The sequence below is a fragment of the Branchiostoma lanceolatum genome, chromosome 13 (genome assembly GCF_035083965.1).
Source record: "Branchiostoma lanceolatum isolate klBraLanc5 chromosome 13, klBraLanc5.hap2, whole genome shotgun sequence".
NCBI lineage: Eukaryota > Metazoa > Chordata > Leptocardii > Amphioxiformes > Branchiostomatidae > Branchiostoma > Branchiostoma lanceolatum.
The window spans coordinates 4,392,806-4,416,510 of NC_089734.1; the positions used below are offsets into that span (position 1 = coordinate 4,392,806).

The window sequence follows — 23,705 nt, forward strand, 5'->3', positions numbered from 1 at the left end:
TTAACGGAAGCTTCGCCTGTCTATGGGGCATGGCAATGCTTCTTTTCATGATAAATGGGCGATCAATAATGGAGACGCGAAGCTGTTCTATACAATGACCGAACGCTCTATACCCTGGCTCCATGGAACATGACACCGCGTAAAAGAGTGCGCCGCTTCCTGAATCGCCCGGTTGTGCTTTGACGTCGTGGGAGACGAACGCACGGAGAAAGTGTTGTTGCAAAGGTGCCTCCCATTTCCCGTATTTTTATTGAAAACATATGCACACGTAACGTCCAGAAATAATTGCTTTATATATATATGTTCAAAACAGAGCTCATCCATTTGTCGAACCTACCACAAAAAAGGCCATTTTTGGCGTTTCACTGAGAACGGGCCGACTAGACGCGTTGTCCCAGATATCTGGGCTATAACGTCAACGTAAGCATCCCTGTGACGTCACGTGACGCCTCTTTTCCTCACGACCAACGGCTGCCTGTTCAAAACAGACACGCCATGCTGCGCGGACACGTGTCTTGTGAGTAAAACGCGGGTCCGGCAGGTCACACTCGGCATTAGGACTCTGCAGACGCAAAGTTAGCATCATGGATACCGTCACTCCTTACCCGACTGGTGACTTCACCGCTGCAGGCGGATGGACCTCCTCCACCGAGAGCCCGAACACAACCGACCCGGGGGAGGGACCGACGCTCGGGCCGGAAGCCGACATCGTCCCGGTGATTTTTGCCATCATCTGCCTCGTCGGCGTGGCTGGGAATTCTTTTGTTATCTACATGGTTTACCGGTAGGTTTTTTGTTGGTATTTTGTTTTTCAATCACGCCAAGAAAACGCATGAACGGGTCTGTGTCCTTCATTACACTTTATCGCTCTGTCTTACGTTAATGTTCACTACTGTCGTACCAATATGTCGCCCTTTAAGATACCGCTCCAAGTAAATCGGCACGATTTGTAAGGTTACTCCAACAAATATCCTCCGGTTTACGGCGCGGTCGCAGTCGTCGTACGATTTTTATGTCGTGCGATTTTTACGCAGGTTGTGACAGAACCAACCGCCGACAAAAAAGACAGCCCTTTTAAGTAACAAGACAGCAGCATTGTTTTACGACACATGCACAACTATCTCAAGAGATGCCCTCGGTTTCGCAAGATCGTACGACGATCATAGGATGTTTGGGACCAGGCCTTGACCGTTCGCTTTTTGTGACGATTTTTTATCGTCCGTATCTGCTAAATGGGCGTAACAGTGAGTGTCTGTAAATGCAAGTTTGCGCGGTCTTAATTTCGTGGTAGGGAGAAAATGGAGCGTTCTCGGTGGTTTTGAGTTCGCGATAGCACTATAGCAAGTAGTAATGGAAACACCGGCGCCTTTACGGGAAACCACCCACCACCACACGGAAAGGACAGAACTGTCATTTTTGGTATATGGCGGTTCATACCAGTCAAAAGCGAAATACACTGTATTTGGGCGAAATACAATGTATTTGGCTTTCAAATACACTGTACTTCGCAAATACACTGTATTTCGCCAAATACAACGTATTTCACCCAAATACACTGTATTTCGCTAATACACTGTATTTCGCTATTACACTGTATTTCGCCAAATACAACGTATTTCATCCAAATACACTGTATTTCGCTAATACACCGTATTTCACCCCAAATACAATGTGTTTGCGAAATTCAGTGTATTTGCGAAATACAGCGTGTTTCGCCAGATACAGAGTATTTCGTCCTAAAGTGATGTATTAGACCCAGTAGAATGTATTTCACCGTATAGACCCAGTACAATGTATTTCATGTATGTATTTGGGACTTAATTAAATATTTCAATTTTGGAGCTATCATGTCGTGACATCGCCTTCAAAACCTATAGTTGAGAAGTCAGTATGTCTGGCAATACTTCTGTCAAATTTAGTGCCGTGTTGACGATTATAACTGTTTCATTTAAGAATAAGAATGTCTGGAATTGTTTTTGCATTTCGACTTGTTCAGCAATTTGAGACGGAATCTGATAGTTCTTGCAAATAGTTCCATCCTCCGTTGATTCTAATTATTTACCTCTTACAACATCTATAACATATTCAATGTTGCGAAGTGAATGCGAACTAATACTGCTTACGAGAAGTCAAGCACTTGGAACAGAGGCGGGGTCGTGGAAAAATGGTAACGGAAGTTACATACCGTCGTCAGAAAGCGTGTTCACCAGACGTAAGTCGCCAAGTTGTAATTGATCGAGTTTCTTGGGACATACGGACTGGCAAACTCTAATTGTTTAAAGTAAATAAAAGGTACTTTTCTGCATCATGTGAACCTACCACGTAGATACGGTCAACGTATATTTCACAGTCTGTATGGCTACTCGTGTACTGAAAAAGCATCTTCTTGACCTTTACAGTACGTGGGAGCAATGCCTTCTCTGATAACTTAACTGCTAGTAACCACAAAGAGCCTATTGTCTCATTTTCTGTTAAATTTCTGACCTGAGCGTTGAGGAGAAATGAGTCGTACGCAGACGACTTATGTATTATTTGTCCATCTGACAAAGCAGAAGTGGCGAAGTATTGCCATGTATATGACATTTAGCTCTGCAAACCTAATGTACTGGGTCTAATTATTCTGGCGAAACACGCTGTATTTCGCAAATACACTGTATTTCGCAAATACATTGTATTTGGGGTGAAATACGGTGTATTAGCGAAATACAGTGTATTTGGGTGAAATACGTTGTATTTGGCGAAATACAGTGTAATAGCGAAATACAGTGTATTAGCGAAATACAGTGTATTTGGGTGAAATACGTTGTATTTGGCGAAATACAGTGTATTTGCGAAGTACACTGTATTTGAAAGCCAAATACACTGTATTTCGCCCAAATACACTGTATTTCGCTTTTGACTGGTATGAACCGCCATATTGGTAGAGCTGGCGCTATGGCGGTTCATACCAGTCAAAAGCGAAAGACATTGTATTTGGGCGAAATACACTGTATTTGAAAGCCAAATACAGTGTATTTCGTTAGTACAATGTATTTCACCAAAATATAATGTATTTCACCCAAATACAATGTATTAGCGAAATACACTGTATTTGGGAAATACATTGTATTTGGGAAAAACACTGTATTTGGGAAATACAATGTATATGGTTTTCTATTCCGGTCAAAACTCAAATCTGCCCAGGTAACGTCCTTGGCAAGTCATTGGGGTGCGCAGGCGCGGAGGCTAGACTCCGATGCAGACTCAACACGGATCCCGGCCAGCAATAAGAAAAAAATATAATAGTATAAAAACAATAACTTGAAAAAGAAAACAGCCGGGTTGAGTCTGCATCGGAGGCTACGCGGAGGCGAGCAGCAGCGGATTTCGAGAGCTCCGAGAATCTCCCGAATTTTCACGTATTTTGTACTAATTAACCTTAGAAGGCATTGTCGCAAGAAGCATCGCCTTTACAACAAAGCTAAGAGAACAGGACAGGAAGAAGACTGGAACAAATACAAGAGAGTTAAAAAGGAGGTCCAAAAGAGCATAAAAGTAGCACACTCAAAATATGTGGCAGACATACTGGGGGAAGCTATAACTGACAAACCCAAAACATTCTGGTCGTACATAAAAGGATTAAGGAGAGACCTTGTCGGAGTAGCCCCTCTAAAGGTGGGAAATACCATTATCAGTGACAGCGAGAAAAAGCAGAAGCACTCAGCTCACAGTTTAAAAGTGTATTCACAGAAGAGGACACCTCAGATATGCCGTCACTTGGCTATGTACCCATCCCATGGAGCATATCAAAATTTCCACTTATGGTGTCGAAAAAATGCTTCATGGTCTCAATCCCTCTAAAGCATCCGGACCAGACCAAATACCACCTTGGTTCCTCAAAATGACGGCTAGCGAAATTGCACCTGTGTTGACCAATATTTTCCAACATTCCTTAGACACAGGAGAAATGCCCAAAGACTGGAGAGATGCAAAGATATGCGCCATTTTTAAAAAGGGAGATAGAGCGGTCCCAAGTAACTACAGACCTGTTTCACTGACCTGTATATGCAGCAAATTGCTTGAACACATTATCCACAGCCATGTCATGAAGCACCTTGAGAGTCATAGTATATTGACGGATTATCAGCATGGATTCAGAGCCAAGCGATCCACAGAAACACAGCTGATACTAACAGCTCACGACATAGCTGGTGCACTGAAAAATAAACGACAGGTGGATTTAGCAATACTCGACTTCACCAAAGCCTTTGACAAAGTCCCCCATAACTGACTTATTTCAAAACTGGAGTACTATGGAATTCAAGGCACTACACTGAATTGGCTGAAGGCTTTCCTGACCAACAGGGAGCAGACGGTAATGGTAGAAGGGAAGGCCTCAGCCCAGGTTAGAGTAGCGTCGGGAGTTCCACAAGGAACCGTCCTGGGACCATTGCTCTTCCTTTTGTACATAAACGATTTGCCAGATCAGCTTGATTCAAATGTGAGGTTATTCGCCGATGACTGTCTGTTATATGTAGAACTGTCCACACATAATGATTCACAACTTCTGCAAAAAGATCAGAACGCACTCGAGGAATGGCAAAGCAAATGGCTCATGCAGTTTAATCCCGAAAAATGCTACATTATGCACATAACAAGCAAAAGGACCCCACATGTAACTAGCTACCAGTTTTGTGGTAAGACTTTAGCAACAACAACAAAAAACCCATACCTGGGTGTTACATTAACAACCGACCTAAAGTGGGGTGCCCATGTCAACAACATAACAAACAAGGCGAAACAGACGTTGGGAGTGATCAAACGTAACTTGTGGGCATGCCCATTGAAGGTAAAATCACTTGCGTACACATCACTAGTAAGACCCAACCTAGAATACGCCGCAACAGTATGGGATCCATATACTAAGAAAGACACAGATAAATTGGAGAGGGTACAGAACCAAGCAGCCAGATTCTGCACGAACAACTACGTCAGGGGTGCTAGTGTCACCAAAATGAAAACAGATCTGCAGTGGATGTCACTCGAGGAGAGAAGGAAAATGTCCAGACTATGCATGATGTACAAAATGACTAATAAATTGGTGGACGTACCAACTAATAAGTATCTAATACCAGCTCAGAAAAGGACAAGAAATAGCCATGCCTTTAAGTATCAGACTTTTCAACCTAGCTAAGATTGATGTGTTTAAAAATTCGTATTTTCCTAGAACGATCGTAGAGTGGAACTCGTTACAACCAAGTACAGTGGAAGCATCGTCATTAGATAGCTTTAAACAATGCATGCAGTTAGATATGCGAAGGTTAGATAAGACAGGTCGTTCGGTGTAATATAACCAGCTGCGGCCGCGCCGCGTGCCTGCGAAGCTGGTGTGTTACGCCGAATGGCGGTTATACCGGCTATATAGATACAGATACAGATTCAACCTTGTCAGGATAGACAACCAATATTCCGCATCAAAATTTGCATGGGCGGTATGAGGTTGCAAAACAGGTTTTTAGTTTTGCAGGGTAAGTTGTCGTGGTGAATGCACGGCTCTGATTGGCCAAGATAAAGGACTATATAATTTCCTTGCACTAAACAAGGAGGAGATCGCTGAAGCATTCTGAGGCAATCAGGACAGTATTGACAACTGTTGGTCCTCTCCGACAAGCCAGATTAGAAATGCTACCCAATCAATTAGCTAATGGGTCTGATGCAATCAGGACTAGCTACTTGTCTGCCCTCCGTTCGCCATATGACCTCCGACCTTTGTGGGCGGGGTAAGGTTGCAAAACTGGTTTTTAATTTTTCAGGGTATGTTGCCGTGGTGAATGCAGGGCTCTGATTGGCCAAGATAAAGGACTATAAAATTTCATTCCTAGAAGGACCGCGTTATTTCCCCTCCGCTATTACCCCTGATCAAGGACCAGAACGCCGCTGAAACCCCCTGAGGTCAGCCCGTGTCGACAACTGCTGTTCCTCTCCAAAAAGCCGGAATAGAAGCAGGTTCTGAGATTTTTTGTTGTTCTTTCGTTAATCGACGATGGACAGAATGGAAATGTTTCATGCGGAAGATTTGTTGTCTATTCTCAATTCCGTAAGTTGCTAGGAAAAAGATAGGTTGAATGATTTGCCAAAGGTTGGACAGATTTGTCATTTGTAACCAAAGCTGTACTACAATGGCTCTCCGCATGCTCTGATGAAATATTCCCCATTTTTGGACAATGTCTACCATTTTCAGTCCTGGTGTGTTACGCCGAGTGGCTGTTATACCACCTGGCTGATTCAAATTCAGATTCTGCTTCAAATGTTTCAGGGATTTTTTCCCTCTAGCTACGTTGTTCTCTCCAGAGGCAGGGCATTTTATAAGCAGAAGGACGGCCCTCATAGTAGGCCAGGTATTTACGCTAAGGATCTTGAAAGAAACTATTATAGTCCTTTATCTTGGCCAATCAGAGCCCTGCATTCACCACGACAACATACCCTGAAAAACTAAAAACCTGTTTTGCAACCTCACCCCGCCCATGCAAGTTTTGATGCGGAATATTGGTTGTCTATCCTCGACAAGGTTGAATGATTCGCCAAAGACGTTAGCTGGACAGATTTGAGTTTTGACCGGAATAGAAAACCATATACGTTGTATTTGGGTGAAATACATTGTATTTCCCAAATACAGTGTTTTTACCAAATACAATGTATTTCCCAAATACAGTGTATTTCGCTAATACATTGTATTTTGGTGAAATACATTGTATTTTGGTGAAATACATTGTACTAACGAAATACACTGTATTTTGCTTTCAAATGCAGTGTATTTCGCCCAAATACAATGTATTTCGCTTTTGACTGATATGAACCGCCATATGGCGCGATTAGCTGTCTCTGATCTAACCGTACGTATCCGAGGAATGAACAAAGACATTGACTTGGCTTAAAATTCTGAATAAATGTATTCAATGTTCGAAGATGGAGTAAGTGTCGGTTGTGCGTTTTTATCGTATCAGACGCCGCCAACACATCATAATACTGTACAATATAAAGTACGTATCTGTTTCGCTTAAGCAAAGGGGTTGGCGGCAAGGAGACAACAAAAATTTCGTAGTAGTTCTAAGTTTGCGATGAAGCAGTCACCGCGAAAATCACGAGCAAAAAGCCACAGCGAAAATTTCTGCATTGACAACTCTCCATTTAGCTACCCGGTTTAACAGCCAAGGAAAGTATTTCAGGTACTTAACTCCAATACATCATTCTTGATACACTGAGGGAAGATACATAACAAGACTTGGCAGCCCAATTCCTTTTACTGACACTCGTATTCTAAAAGACGCTTCATTATAGTCCTGTTCTATGTCTTCGCCACTTCGAATCCTTTCCATGCTGTCGTCTTACATTTAGTCTGTGTTCTTTAGATAGATTGCAAACTGTGCAACATTAAGAGGAGACATTTTGCATACGCAATGCATTCGTGTGAATCGGAATATTTCAGAATGTTACCAGTTACAGCATATCTAACTTATTTTCAAAATTTTTAGAAATACTATAATGTTGGTGAAATGTTTCTTAAAGTTTTTGAAATAAGGCGATTATTCTAAACTATTTCTAAAACATTGCTTGCTTGATATCCATTGATTTTGCTTTCACTTGATGCTGGAAAAGAGGCAACTTGTGTCGGGCAGATTTCTGTATCTGCATAGCTGGTACAACCTCCCTTTGGCATAATACACCAGCTTCTGTATCTGTATTGCCGGTATAACTGCCCTTCAGCGTAACACACCAGCTGGTATATCTGTATCCGTATAGCCGGTATTACCTTATTTTGGCATAACACACCAGCTTCTGCAATAGTATATGTAAAGCCAGTATAATCGCCCTTCGGCGTAACACACCAGCTTCGGTATCTGTATCCGTTGAGCCGGTATAACCTCTCTTTGGCATAACACACCTGCTTCTGTATCTGTATTGCCGGCATAACTGCCCTTCTGCGTAACATACTACCTTCTCTATCTTTATCCGTATAGCCGGTTTTACCTTATTTTGGCATAACACACCAGCATCTGTAATTGTATATTTAAAGCCAGTATAACCGCCCTTCGGCGTAACACACCAACTTCTGTATTTGTATCTGTATAGCCGGTATAACCGCCCTTCAGTGTAGGTCCACACCAGCTTCTGTATATCTATAGCCGGTATAACCGCCCTTCAGCGTAACACACCAGCTTCTATATTTGTATAGCCGACATAACCTCCCTTCGACGTAATACACCAGCTTCTGTATCATTATCTGTAAAGCCGGTACAACTGCCAATCGACGTAACACACTAGCTTATTTCTTAAGATAGATCTAAAGAAGTGCTGCTTGCAATCTCCCATTCATCGACTTTTCTTGATTGATAGAGCCATTAGATGATATCTCTTAAACTCCCTAACCACGAACCACTCGTTTCAATCACTGTAATTTATCCCTTGTTGGCGGCAAATCAGTTTTAGCGGAGGCCTCGCTGATCTCAGCGTGATGATGTTCCAACTAATTGAAGATAGATCCAATGATACGCCTGGTTGCAAGACAACGATCAATCGAGAGGCTATTCTAAAATGCCCGCCAGGGACGTTTGGTCGCCAAGGCCGTTTGTCTTACGGAGAATGTGAACATTGGTTATAAACTACTTATGCACAGACTTTAAGCGGGCAAACCCACCAAACTGAACGTTTTATGAGCAAAACAAAGATCACGAGGAATTTCTTGGACCTGATAACTAGTACCTACTTAGCCCCTAGAGTTGACGGGGACTATACCAAGCTAAAGGGCAATGCTTCCATGCCATTGCCACGGCCTTGGCAACAACACATCCCTGCTGGCGGGCATTTTAGAATAGCTTCTGGATTGATCAAGAGGCTATTCTAAAATGCCCGCTATTGATGTGTTGTTGCCAAGGCTGTTTTTGTCTCACTGAGAATGTAAACTAATTAGGCATAGTCTTTAATAAACCTAGCCCTACAGAGGTTGTTGTAAAGCGAAGTAACTAAAAGTGAGCAATATCAAACTTGTACCCTTTGTTTCAAAGTTGTCTAGGCACTTCAGCAGTGGGGTTATAGTTTTGCTTTGGAAATCCAGCAGGACAAGCAGGCAAATCCACCAAATCGAACGTTTTATGCGTAAAGCAAAGATTACGATGAATTTCTTGGACAACCAGACACCTAACTAGTACCTACTTAGTACCTACTTACGTGGGACCTTGTAGTTGACGGGGACTAGAATAACACTGAGATTTACAAAGGGCAGTTTCTCCGTGCCATTGCCGTCAAAGGTTATTGGATGGCTCAGGCCGGCCACTGCTTAATGTTGTTTTTCTCTACAACCATTCGGATGTACCTAATATAGTATGTTCGTCACTGCCCGCTCGAGAATTACGTTTTCAACCTTTGCGTGTGTTTGTCTTTTCTGTAGTGGTCTCCCCTTGGAAAACTAGTACTGTATCAGATATCAGAGTTTCCGAGTCTTCCTTAGCTTGCCGAATATGTAAGATAGTTCTGTGTTCGATCGGTCACAACAATCAATCAATCTCTCTCTGTCTTTCATATAATATCTAAAGGCGATGTATCACGTACAATCCACCTGCAACGCACTTGAATGCTTTCTTCCGAAATGAATAACACGAACATGACGCACCTCTTACCATTTCAAACCACTCAGCAAAATGCCAAACTTCTTTTAAGATATTTTTTATGAATGTCAGACACCTGTACGTAATACGGCAACCTACGCTTTTGATCTGGAGGATTTTGATCCGGAGACTTTGACCCGGAGGCTTAGATCCATAGACCGAATGCTACACAGTGTCGGCATATTTTCTTCCGCATCAGAAGCATACATTGTGTATCTGTTACCAGAGTTAAAGCCGACAATATGAGCCTGTGTTTAAGTACACCGTAGCATGGCTTCATAAGAATACTCTGAACCCAAATTTCAATCTAAAAAATTCTGCACCACCTGAAAGTCACAATGGTCTAGTTTGTAAAATGGAAAGAAAAAAAGGGATAAATTCCTAAAACAACTGAATATTCCAAATCTTTGACACTATTATCTGCCACATGTATGTGCTATGAATGCTAGCCAGACCACACAACTCGGATCTATCCCTGCGCAGAAACAAAAACTTGTGAACTGAAGAAAATTTTAAACCCTTCCTGTTCCTCCTAACATAGATATGTCAAAATTAAACACAAATTTGCAAGGAAAGAAAGATTGTCAAGGAAGTTATAAGTAGTCGCTACATGTCCATTTTGAGCTCCCCACTGCGCAACGTCATTTGTGATGTCTGCCCGGAAAACCATTATCGAGTAAGTGCTGTTTAACACTTTTGTCACGTTCATATGAGGATCATTTCTAAGCCGGGAAGAAGGTCACTTAAAATGTAACATGAAACATTACCCTCAGGCGATAGATATCATACCTCGGCCGTTATAACCTTCGATGCGGGTGTTCGGACCGGTCCGTACTTTACGGTACGGCCCAAGCTTTTATAGTTCGATTCGAACGATTCGAACTCACTTCGAGTGCACCGCCGTCGAAAATTCATTTTTATACCTTAATCTACCTTTAACCATGCGTCTTCCTTAATACACTATACGGGGATATTCACCATGAATGAATGCGACTTTGATGGGTCGTGACAACGTCTTGAACTATGCACACTTCCCACTGCCGCTTGAGTTGTCCATTTTGTCCAGCATTCTGACGAACCACCGATCACGCGATCGAACGCTCGAACTTCTGAATTCTATTCAGTTGTGGTGATTTTCCTGCTTCGAAGACCTCCGGCCGCAACGGTCGATTCGGGTATCTCTTAGCGTCTCATGACGGCTGGATTATTTCTGGTCGGTGACCATAAATAAGGGTCATTTCGCGCGGTTTTGATTCCACCTCAATAACCCTAACCACAACACCACATTGCTACCTTTCAAAGTGTAAAGTGGCGACATTGTTGATTAGTGCCGGCACGGGGAGTTTCCAAAGGTGGGAAACTTTGGACACTTCGTGCGCACTACTGTGTGCACAGGTTTGCAAGCTTCGAGACATAGGGGTAGGAAAGTCATGTAGACAGCATGGAAATGTCAGGTTTCACCGTTGTGTCCAAGCTTGAAAACTTGTGGAAATCTTTGTTTTCATGCAGTGTGTGCTTTCTACAGGTTTGTCGAACTCAGGACTGTGACCAACTACTACATCGTGAACCTGGCCGTGACTGACCTGGCGTTCCTCATCTGCTGTGTGCCGTTCTCTGCGGCGAAGATCGCCACCCCTTCTTGGGAATTCGGAGAGTTCCTCTGCAAGTTCATCTTCTACTTCATGCAGGTTAGCCGCATGAATGAATGAATGAATGGTTTATTGACAAGCTTCGTAAAAACCTTTTGCAGCCTGTAGGCTGAATTGCATGTTTTTTACATAATGGTTTCTACACATGGAATTAAGTAACTATAGAATTTCAAGTAATAAAGCTCATATAAATATTACGCATATACTTAAAACTTACATAAACTTGCTATATATAAATATTGCACATATAATGATAACGAATACATATAGTAATGACATCTGTTCTACAATATCAAACATGCGCTTGATCCAACACTAAGACCAGAGGTCGAAGATTTCATGCCTCCGTGAAATATTTAGAAGTAGGTCAGAGGTACCCTATAGACGATACCACCCATCGTCCCTGTTAAGATGAAGATTGCTTTCTTTAGATATTGCTCACAGTATCTTATCATGTATATAAAGAAAGGCTTAAATCGTTCAAGTCAAGTCAGTTCACCTCTTTTACATGTGACCTAAGTGATATTGGTTTCAATACGATAATCAGTACCACTGTGAATTAAGCACCGTGGTCATTTAATGGTTCCTTGTCACATTCAGTGACGATGAGTCCTAGTTTACATAATTAATTAACTCCGACGAGTACCGACGTTGTTTGAGCACAACTCGGCTTTATGTCGTTAACTCTAGAGTCGTGAATAATATTCGAGGGCAGTCAAAAAAAGAAATCAACTCAGTCGCTCATAAAACTTTGAAAATTGAGATATTTTAATCTCAAGAATGTACGTGCCTTTACATTTGATAAAAGTTTCAACTCATTAGATGAAAAAAATGAGCCTGTTATGAAACCACTTGTACATGTGTATTACGTTTTGATAGCCCTTCTGTATTTTCCATTCTTCTTTTTCTCTCATCTAGCACAGTTTTGAACTCAGCACGACACATTAACAGCCTCCAATAACGATGTATTTTCGCCGCTGAATAATCATTTCTACATTTACCTTGATGTCAAACGTAACATGCTGAACAGGTAATTATAAGGAAGTAAGTATTCCACTTCCTAGCGTCTTCCAAAATCATTAGAATTGCACATGAAAGCCATAACATTTCAGTACTTTACAGTGTTGTAAATAACAGCATTTTCACTCCTTAAATTGCTACCTTGAAAAAGCTTCTTTTATGTTACTGAGCGCCGTTCAAATTGCCATTGTTTAACCATAGAAATGAGCCCCAAAATGTTACAAGACATAATCATTTTGGCAGTGGGTAACAAAATAGAGTGGCTAGCTTCGGAGATGGAGTTTGGCAATTTTCGTTAAGTGCGTCGACACCTGTTTTATAATACGCTCAAAGCTGTCCAGCCTCCTTTCCTCTTGCTCAACAGATTTTGATACATTCCATTCTATAGATACATTCAAATACACTATAAAAGCAATACAGCACTTACTGTGTACAAGTAGGTCAATATATTAAAGAATGTTTAGACATTAGAACAAGTAGTGTATGATGAATAAGCATACATATCAAAGAATTTTTCGACTTAGAACAAGTAGTATAACTATAAGTGATACGTTAAACTTGACATGTTGAATTATCCATATACGTGTACGTGGGTTAATTCTTGTATTCACTTGTGTGTTTGCATGTATAGTTGTAGAAGACCTTACGAAATTCGCTGTGCTTTTATTGTGTCCATAAAGATTGATATAATATATAAAACACAAAACCGACGACTTAAGCAAGACTTACAACGTTCCTGCTCCTCAAGGACGACAGCGACTCCTACGTATATACGTAACCAAGGTGTTTTTGACAGGGGTTACAGACGACTTAACAGGGATTCAAACACCACTCTAATTATCCACAGGCAGGGTTATCAACCATTTGACGCAAGGCCTCATATAGAAGCAATCGTGGCTTCTTGTTTACATTGATCGGGCTGCCCTTTCGAGCAAACTAGTTGCCCGTGTGTTTTGGCTTAACGAAAGAACAACCATGTTTGCGTTAGATGCTAGCATGTTGCCCCTTATAGATGTGCTATTTGCGAATGGCCGTCTATGCCCTTGGTACGTTGATCCTGCTGGTATCATGCCGAAGTAAATTGATCGTATAGATGGCGTGCTCTGGAGACCACATATTTGATGCAAGGCCTCAAAAAGGGGTTTTCAATATGTTTAGCATCGAGAGATCACGAATGATCTGGCAACAATAGTTCAGACGGTTAATTGCGAGAGACCTTCAGAAGATTCGCAAGCCATTGTGGACTCAATGTCTGGAACAGTCTACCGCCAGACACACGCATAGACACAACTCTGACTTCATTTGAAAGACTCAAACAGTAACACGAATCATATACCAACATGAAATGTTTCTGTATCATTTGCATGTGTAAAGACATATTTTGGTAGGTGCATTAGAACTTTAATGATATAATCTGTATCTTTGTTATATCTTGTCTGACCATTAACTTCCTCATGACCTCACTGACAAGCGGCCTGATTTGAGCTTCTCATGAATAAACAAAGATTAAAAGAAATAAACAATAATAGTACCATAATATGGTTCCTTTTCTACAAACAGAAATGAGAATGAAAGCACAGAGGAAATGGATTCAAAATGTTCAAATAAGGCAAGCCAGCACTCGGCTTTGGCAGGCTAATCATTAATTGCCGCCTTCTGTCGACTTTTTACGCTCGATGATATTCACTACTATAACAAGAAAGCACATAATTATACAGTGGGTTTCATAAGTACATGTTTAGTTATATTATTTCAATCCTTAGATCGGTGCTGCACGAGTTATTCAATGGAAAAGCGCCACCAAAAGCTCAGATCCCCTCAAATGCAATAGTCTTGTTCCCGGAGGTGCTTACTATTCATCGCATCACACAGAAGTATTCTGATACATGCTCACTTTCCCAAATAAGTCAGGTCTATCTTGCATCAATAGCTTAGACTCTTTAAAGACAGCATTCTTGCTCTTGAATGTGCTCACTATTCATCACATGATATGTGATCACGATGTACTCTGAAGTATGCCGAAAACTTTGCCAAAATCATAAGCTCCATCATACATGTATCTTATAACAGATCACACAGAACGGCTTGAGGCTAAGCTTGAAAGGTATGGCCCTGCTTGATCAAAATTCAACACAGAAATCGAAGAACTCATACCTCCTTGAGTTTTTGTGAATTTCTTCATGCCATAGCCCTGGTCATCACAGATGTTAGTGATCCTCCTCTTTCTCCTCTTCCCTTGATCAATCCCATCCCTCTCCATTAAGAGGCCATTCGTTGGGGATGGTTGACCAGCTGTCCATGAACTATCAATGTCACTCTTCATTCAAGAATGGGGTGTCTTCCGGTAATGCTGCAGTACCTAAAATACTGCTACGGACCCCAAATCGTCATGTTTCTTTGAGACCTCAATAACTACCCACATACTAAAATCAGTACATCAAAAGGATCTTAAGTTATAGTTATGAACCTACAAATACAGCCGAAAATAATACATCAGTCCAAGGGCAACCTCCTTCCCACAGATAAGAATATTTTCCATCCATCGTAGCACGTCCTTAGACTCGCAAATAATGCAAGATCTTGCTCGTTTTGATATGCCAAAAGATATTGTTGGTTAAAGTCCCGGCACTAAGACGCACGTCAAGTTTCCTGTCGATATAGCAACTTTAAAGGGATATTGTAAATGTATTTAAGTTCGCGTGGTTTTAATTTCGCGGTAGGGAGAAAATTGAATGTTCACGGTGGTTTTAAGTTCGCGTAGTGCTTAAAGTACACAAGGGGGAAAAAACAATTCGCGGTGGTTTTTAGTTCGCGGCGAAGAGCTTACCGCGATAACCGCGAACATAAAACCACCGCGAACATTTCTGCATTTGCAGTATGCCATGCATACCTTCTTCAGAATTGACTTGAAGAAGGTGACAGATGGTTACCGAAACCACATTCAGTGACTCTCTTGGTTGTGTCTTTTTATTCAGTGACTTACCAACCTGATGAAAATATTCACGGAGTATGCCATCCATTTAGATGAAGCGTAGCAATATCTTTATCGCCTATTAAGAGGACTCTAAGAGGAAAGCTGGTTGCTTCTTGAAGCTACTTCTAGTCTAGACCGTACGTGATGTAAATAAACGCTACAATCAAGCAGGTACGAAGTTCATAGCACAAGTTCCCAGCAGACAAAAACGATGTTTAGTTTAAGTGTTATAAACCCAGAAAGAACAGATGCGTTTTCTAATCTGTTCTTCCATCGGAAGAATGCATGGAACTCGTTATGACTCATTACATCAAGAGATTCTTCTCGGGCCTTCTTTTTCAGGTCCTGCCAGCTACTGCTGATTTTCTTCATTTCCTCCTCCGTTTCTCTCCTCCAGCTGTTTCTAGGCCTTCCCCTCTTCCTTTTGCCCTGTGGGTGCCATGTCAGGGCCTGCTGGGTGACACTGGAGCTAGGTTTGCTAAAGGTGTGACCTATCCAGGGCCATTTCCTCTCGAGGATCTGACTACTAACTGTAGATTAACGCTACAATCAATCAGGCACGAGGTACATATCACAAGTTTCCAGCAGACAAAAAGATTTCTAGTTTAAGTGTAAGTTATAAACCCAGAAAGAATAGATGCGTTTTCTAATCTGTTCTTCCATCGGAAGTATGCATGGCACTCGTTATGACCCATTACATCAAGACATTCGTCTCGACTACGAAGAGCCTTGAGTTACGTTAGATATGGAGGCTTCAATTACACCAAAACACTGGAAAAATACAATGAATCTTTCATCACATCAGCTTGTTAGTACAGATAGCTACGGGATCATTTTCAATTCAACTTTGATAAGATAACCTTCCGCTACGTGCGTTGTGTCTGGGAGTTGCAATAAGTGATAACATAACTTTTGTTCAAATACATGTATTCATTATAGGTCCCTGTTGTCGGCAGTAATCATATTTGTCATATTAAGTACACCATGCGTATGAGAAACGTGACAGAAAGATTAGATTGTCAGACATACGCATGTTAAGACTAATCTCTCTAATTTATATAATTGAAAGCTGCCAAATGTGATGAGCATCTTTACTTTAAATTGTAATTTGCAATTTGATAATGTCACATTTTCTTTACATAGGATTAACTGCCTAGTTTTCTATCAATTCATGGCTGCCAATTGGTGATTATGCTGAGAGAGATCCTTCAGCTATATGTACATACATGTATATGCATCTTTTCTCTAAAAAACTAAAAAGGTAACATATGCAAGCAAAATGTTAACCTTCACATGTTTTAGCCTAACAAACTACTGCTCTGTCATTCTTACGCATTAATTTCTATTACTAGCCCCTCCAACTCTGTCCTGCCTTTTGCATTAATTTACTGAAGTTGTACGTTTTGGTCAAGCTGAGCACCACTCAATAATACCATTATTGGATGTGAAAGAAAATGGTATACTCTTTCAGATTACTCTAACATAGAAACCTACCGAACGCTTTGTCGTACGGTATCTTTGATTTGTTCTAGCTCGCCTGTCTAGAAAAAATGCAGACAAAGATCTTAGAATACGGCCTGTCTTGTGTCTTGGATCTCTTTGGCTCGGATGGTAATATATGGACTAAATTCTGATGAAAACAAAATCATAGCTACTAGGTGAAACGTCGGAAACCTTTGCTATTTCGAATTCTATTGGAAGACTGTTCTGATGATATATTCTGAGGCCTCAGTTGACCCACAAATGTCAACCACATAGCGAGTAATCATGAGCATATCTTGGCATGGGCACAGCTGGATTGAAACCAGGTGGGACAGCAACACACCTTTAATTGCTTGACCTTTCAGTCTTCTGACAAATGGTTAAATACTTGTCTATAAAGCATACTCATGGAACCTGGGAAATAAGCGTTCACCCCATCCCCCTACTTGACCTGAAAAAAAACTAGACTTCCATAAGGCCCCCTTATTCTAAGCCTTGGCATCAGTTATCCAGATGACTGGTCTAAAATAAGGAGGTTCGTGGTTCTAAGTGCACATGCGCAGCGAATTAACTATAGGCAATATGTCAACGGTGAAGGTCCCAACTTGTAAATAGGTCTTGTCTGAACCATGCCTAAGACGTGCCCAGAAGTGCTTTGTTTATGTCTCAGGACCTTTAACTTTGACCTGTTATCCTCAAGGCATTTCGCCAGCGCATGCGTATTTGGAACCACGGAACTCCTTATAAATCGAGCCTATACTTTTGCGTTGGAAAGTGATTAAACCGCTTTCACTTTTTTGTTTCAGGTGACCGTCCAAGCCACGTGTCTAACCCTTGCTGCTGTCAGTATCGACCGCTACCTCTGCGTTGTGAAGCCGTTCGAATCCCTGAACATCCGAACCCCAAAGACCTGCTTAGCCGTCAGCGGAGCCATCTGGATCGGTGGGTCTTCCTCTTCCACACAAGACGTCGTTATATCATTATTGTCGTTACCTCCGTGAAAACGGAAGTATTGCAATCATGCATTTAGTGTGTTTGCTTGTTTGTTTGTTTGTTTGTTTGTTTGCTAATTTGTCTTTGTGTGCGTCCGCAGAATAACAGCCTCCCAGAATGTAAAGTGGAAATGGTGTAATAGGATGCTTGGAGGATTCCAAGTCAGTGTTTTGGCTTTGGACAGGTGTGATTACTCATAGCTACATCCACGCATATCTGGGCGTTAGTATAGCCATCTAGAGCTTAAAACATCGACAACAGATGGAATATAAATAAGCGCAGAAAACAAAAACAAAGTAATGCACTCTCTGGTCACCTAGCTACTCATTCCTGTACACTTGTGAGCCCCTAACCGGACTCTGACAGCAAAACTCCAGGATAAATACAGACCACAAACCTGAATGCTTCCGGGAGATTTTATGTATCACATACCGAGACCGCAGCTAAAATGCTGAAGTAATCAATACTCTAATACATCAGTTCGTACCCACCCCCACCCCACAACCACAAAGAAAAGAAAACTGAAGTGGTACAGCCATGTGTCACTGTCATCGGTATCAGCCCAAAATATCATGCAATTGCAAGCTTTTGCAAGGAACTGTCAAGGGATGAAGAAAGAGGGAAAAGCAACGGAAATGATGGGCGGTTAATATCAGAGAGTGGGCAGGCATGGCACTAAGTGAAACATGAAAACAGAAAAGCGAGAACGGTGGAGGAAACTGGTTGTCATGTCTTCAGTAGTGCCTCATAGGTCAAATACATGTAGCCTAGATAGAGAGATAAATGGGATTAAAGATTTAGAGCTTGTTCAAGAATGGATCGATCTTCTTCTCGATTCACCCCGTCTACTCTGTCTCACACGTCGCACGGATTCTCTAGTGATGACGTCATTTTGGGTGCTGCGTGGCCTGCTCTAGGTCCAATATAGTTCAAATGTGATCCGGGGGATGTATGGACGAATGCTTGAATAAAAACGAAGGAAAGTCGTTATGAAAGGATTCTGGGCAGACATGGTGTTTTCAGTTGCTGATGTAGGTGAGGTATCGACCTAAACCGCCCGCGCGCAATGCTAAACATGACCAAATGCCTTGAGGTCAATATCTGATACTGTTGCTTCGTATTTTTCAAAGATTATTCAAATGTAGAAACAATCACTGACAGAAACGCCACTAACCATAATTACAAAAGCATAAGTAAGAGAACAGAAAAATAAACTTAGAAATATACAAAATAGTGTCCAGATATGACCAACTTATGGCTTTATGCAAAGGAAACAAATAATACAATACAACAAATTGGTTTTGAAAACGAAAGTTAAATTAAAGGAAACTCATAGTAAAATCGTTTTGTAGTGTTGTTTTTTTGTCAAACTTTTTTTATTTGCACGCTTGCATCAGTTTTGGGGTTCCCTGAATATGTCATCCATATAATCAAACCAACATGGCGTTACCACGGGAATTATAAGCACAACTGCACTACTGAAGAGCCGATCGATCACCTGTTTGATGGTGTCTGGATAAATCAGGCATGCCGTCTGTGGCAGGAGATAGTAAAGCATAACAGACGCATCTTCTATCAGATCTGACAGCTGATTTTACACTTGGACTACTGTTTTTTGTTGCTTGTCGTGTAAGTCTGTGTAGCTATTGATTACACTAAACGAATGGCAATCTTGCTTTTTCTTTGTTAAATAAAAGTTATCTTCGAGAAAGGAAACTATTCTGCGTGCAAGACTAAGAAAATGTCAGCGAGAACGTTAATTTTTTTAAAGAATATTTTCGCGTGTGTGTGTGTGTGTGTGTGTGTGTGTGTGTGTGTGTGTGTGTGTGTGTGTGTGTTAAAAATAAATTCTGGCTGCAAGAACAATATTCTAGTATTGGTCCATAAGCCATATTAAAGAATAAAAATCTTAGCACAAGAAAAATATGGATTTCTTAAATTTTTCTCAAATCAGGGACTTTTAAAATGAAAATAATACTTTTGCTGAAGTATTTTTCGTAGTACAAGAGAAAACAACAAAAGGCATTTTTGGTAAGTGTATGTTGATGTTAACTTTGTGCCTAGTGGCACCTTAGGTAAGTTTCCTTGTTATTTCTGTAGCATGTATACTATAGCAGGCTACATTTTCCGGGGGGGGGGGGGGCGGTATCACCGTGGTATAATATATCCATAGTATAATACCATTAGAGTCTAAGCAATATTTTCTACAATAACAAGTCGTCTTTAATGTCACCGGGATTTCACAACCTTTGAGTATCTCACCAACAAGCTTAGGGGCTCCACAATTTATATCCATAGCAAGTGTCAGGTGCCTCTAACCTTTTTTGAAGGGGTGTTTCCTGTAATACTGAGAATGAGATAAAAGATCTAGTTAGTCTGCATTCGTCATAGAATAAATGATTCATATGCCTCTGAATTACATGTTAGTTAATGGATGAACGCAAGATGCTGGTAAAGTGCATCAGGTAGCGCTTCGTGCCATTGCCACCCATTAGACAGAGGAAGTAGCACAAGAATCGGTAAGAGCTGACATTTGCAAAATCCCTGACTTTTAATTGGAACACTCTATCACTCAAGTCTGGTGCCTTTTCTTAAATCTCGACTTAGCAGTGCCAGATGAAAAATAGGATACTTGACACATCACTTATATACTTGAACATAATGACTATCGAGTCATACGTGTGCCAAAGGCATTGCCGGATGCGCACCTGGAGGAAAAGGGATGTTTAAATGACCTTATCTGGTTGTTTTCTTGCAAAAGCTTGATTGTCTTTAGAGAAATATGATCGCCTTCAAGAACCTCTTTAGATGCAGCTGTGCCGGAATTTGTGCATCAGTGTGTTCATTTTGTTTGTTAATCATACACGTGCTAGGAACTTGTACATCCGTCTGCACGTATCAAGTACGTACTCCGCAGCAGTCGGTCTTGACTTCAAAGGCATTGCCCGCGAAGTATCATTCGAAAAGGTTTTCAGTCCAACAAGCCCCGATATGAAGACAGTGGGATCAGATGTGCCCGGTAGTTTAAACATAGGGTAATACGTAGACAACCGTGGACTTTTTACATCGGTGTTGGTAATTTATGCCAAAAATTATACTGTGGTAATGATAGACTGTTGGCATCAAGGGTATCAAGAGATAAAGAAATTCTGTACTATTAAAAATCACATCGTTGCTATGTTTTGAAATACTAGCATATTGCATGATATAAAAGTGCTGTATCAGAAGATTCCTCTTCGGTGACTACCACCTGTCAATTGCGAATCGGTACAGTATCTTCTTGTCTACGTTGCGTAAAATGCAGTCCAAGATTCGTAAAGTTTTTGAGCATTTAGTGCCGTACTTTTACCCTCTGTATTGTTAATTTTTGCAATTCTTGACATGAATTCTGATTTATTTTGTTTCCCTTGATTTTACAATAGGCTCGTTCTTGTTGTCACTTCCTCTGCCGATCCACATGACAACGGTGACTCACGATTGGTACGGACCCAGGACTCTGTGCACGGAGGTGTGGCCCTCTCACACGGCACGGCAGGCTTACATGGTCTACACGTTCCTGATCAGTTACGTCATCCCCTTGGTAACCAGTTTGACGTCACACTCCCTGATCATCCGCCATCTTTGTCTCAGGGTTCAAGTCCTGAACCACATCCAGCAACAGGCCATCAAGCGGAAAAAGAAGGTGGGAATAATTATTCGCGATATTTTTTGATAAACAATTCACATACAAGGGCACACAGACCAATGCTACACAAACACACACACACGCACATTTATATCAAACGTTATATCATACATTATACATATCGTCGGTAAAATATGCATTCCTTGTTTTATGCACGTACGTTCCTTAGATAGCATGCCAATGCCAGCATTTCCCAATTAAGATGTTGATTAAGATCACAGCGATTTAAATTTTTGGCTTTGCCCCGTCAAAGGATTCAACGGGTTGGTTAATTACTTCTTATTACGGATCTTTGTGCATGTGCACAGCCATGATACCAGAAATTTCCTTCCTTCTTTGCAACCTTCCCCGGGGCAACACTGCCAGTTCCTGATAAAGCTATCACCGTCTCATATCAACATGACGGCTCTCTATGCATAGATGAGTGTACAATAACATTCTCTTTCTCTACCCTTCAAGGTGACGCGGATGGTGGCCGTGGTGGTCAGCCTCTTCACCCTGTTCTGGCTCCCCAACCATGTCATGAATTTGTGGTGGATGGCTGCCCAGCCCAAGCAGGTCTCCCATGTCGTCTTTATCGTCAAAGTCGTGTCCCTGTGCCTGTGCTACTGCAGCTCAGCGATCAACCCCTTCGTCTACGCCATCTTGGGTGACAATTACCGGCGATGTTTCAAAAAGTTGTTCCCGAGGTTCTTCAGGACGAACGCAGTTGTTCCGGTCGTCGACAACCGATCGTCGGGCAGTAAGTACGTGCATCGACCTCGGCAGCTGAACATCCCTGGTTCCAGTAACGTGAACACGCTCCCAAATCAGCTGGAAACCCAGTCAACTGCTCGGAAGGTACAGGCTGGTCCTAGCCATGTGTTCGAGCTCGATGGGTAGGAAATAAAACTAAAGGGCTTGCTGTGCAGGCATGCACAATTGCCGAAAAGTGTATACACGTGCCAAACCTAACTTCTCTCAACTAGGACATTTGCACAAATTACCAGCCATATTAGATCCATTAATTGCTGAAAGTACGTCCTCGTAATGTCAAATGCGCGAAGTGCTGGGTTATGATCAGGTCCCAATTGCGCCGGTGCCCGTCGGGGTTGTAGTCCCGGCCGGGCCCCGAGGATACAAATTTGTCTCGGTTGACTGCTGGATACGGGGTGGGGGGTACTTCCCGGTGCTCGCACGATTAACTCACGGCGCCTATTCGTTACCGGGTCCCGCGTTGATTTTAAGCCCGATTGAAATAGTTTGTGATCCCGGCCAGGTCCAAAAACAGCTCGGTAGCCGTTAACTGGCCCACGGGGCCACATAGGAGTCACGCCCGAAAGTGCAAAAAAAAACAGCCCGTGAACTACCCGGCGGGGCCCCTTTTCCCTTTGGACCTAAACATTAGGTATACTAAGGACGGTAGTAAAGTATTTGGTTTTTTGTTGTAACAACGTTGCCTTGGAGGCAAAGTAGTAAGCTGTCATTGGAAAGCAGGTTCACCTCCGAACGGGTTATTGTTTTTGGTTATGCTGTGTGTTCTCACAATAATCATGTAATTTCAAATGTACTGATTTTGTGATTAGAACACAAAATGACTCAAACTCGAAATACTGTGGGTCATGAATAAGATCCTTCTGATGGAGTTTTTAAACATTTTGGTGCGTAGCTAGTTATCTAGGTCCGGACGAAACATGACGATTTTGGGACCCCTAGCAGTAGTTGCAGGCACTGTAGCATTACAGGCCGACGCCCCCGCCCTAAAAGTAGTGTGGTATAGTTCATAGACAGGTGATCAGCCGATCACAACGAATGGCGCCTTATGGGAGGGAGATGGGTTGGTTTAGGTTGGTTAAGGGAAAATGGAAGGCGGCCATCACTAATATCTGTGATGGCTAAGGCTATTGCAGTAAGAAATTCACAAGAACTATATATATGTCAGGGAGGTATGACATCTTCGATTCCTTCTTTTAATGTATGGTTCACGATATTTAAAGCTCAAGATGATATTACGTTGTTGTTATATTATGCACATTTGAAAGATTTGTGTTCTCGGTAAAGCAGTCAAATGTTAAGTACATGTATGGTTTGGTAGGATGAAGAAAATCTGTCAAAATACGGTGAAAATAGGTTTTCTTAATGTAACAACGTTAGGTTAGATATACCTTGAGAATCAATACCTCAATACCGTGACGGAGGATCATCTCCGAGGAAGAACTGTTTTTGGATCACGTGCTTTGGATTAAGTCCGTGTGTTCGCAGCTATAACACAATTGCAAGAT

The 23,705-nt window shown here is 41.7% G+C and overlaps 1 protein-coding gene across 1 annotated transcript; it reads left to right on the forward strand.

Annotated features, from left to right (window-relative positions):
- Window positions 1–584: 584 nt before the first annotated feature.
- LOC136447149 (G-protein coupled receptor 54-like) lies at window positions 585–22,326 on the forward strand. The gene is made up of 5 exons (XM_066445846.1): window positions 585–784; window positions 11,167–11,329; window positions 17,573–17,708; window positions 21,182–21,441; window positions 21,904–22,326. Exons 1-5 carry the CDS (start codon window positions 585–587, stop codon window positions 22,324–22,326), a joined length of 1,182 nt encoding a protein of 393 aa, XP_066301943.1.
- The last annotated feature ends 1,379 nt before the right edge of the window (window positions 22,327–23,705 follow it).

What these genes read in the sequence shown, in the direction of transcription:
- LOC136447149 (XM_066445846.1), top strand. Translation starts at nt 585, where the DNA reads ATGGATACCGTCACTCCTTACCCGACTGGTGACTTCACCGCTGCAGGC. An exon ending in TCATCTTCTACTTCATGCAG is followed by an intron (nt 11,330 to 17,572) that starts GTTAGCCGCATG and finishes TTTTTGTTTCAG; the next exon opens with GTGACCGTCCAAGCCACGTG. An exon ending in CCATCAAGCGGAAAAAGAAG is followed by an intron (nt 21,442 to 21,903) that starts GTGGGAATAATT and finishes CTACCCTTCAAG; the next exon opens with GTGACGCGGATGGTGGCCGT.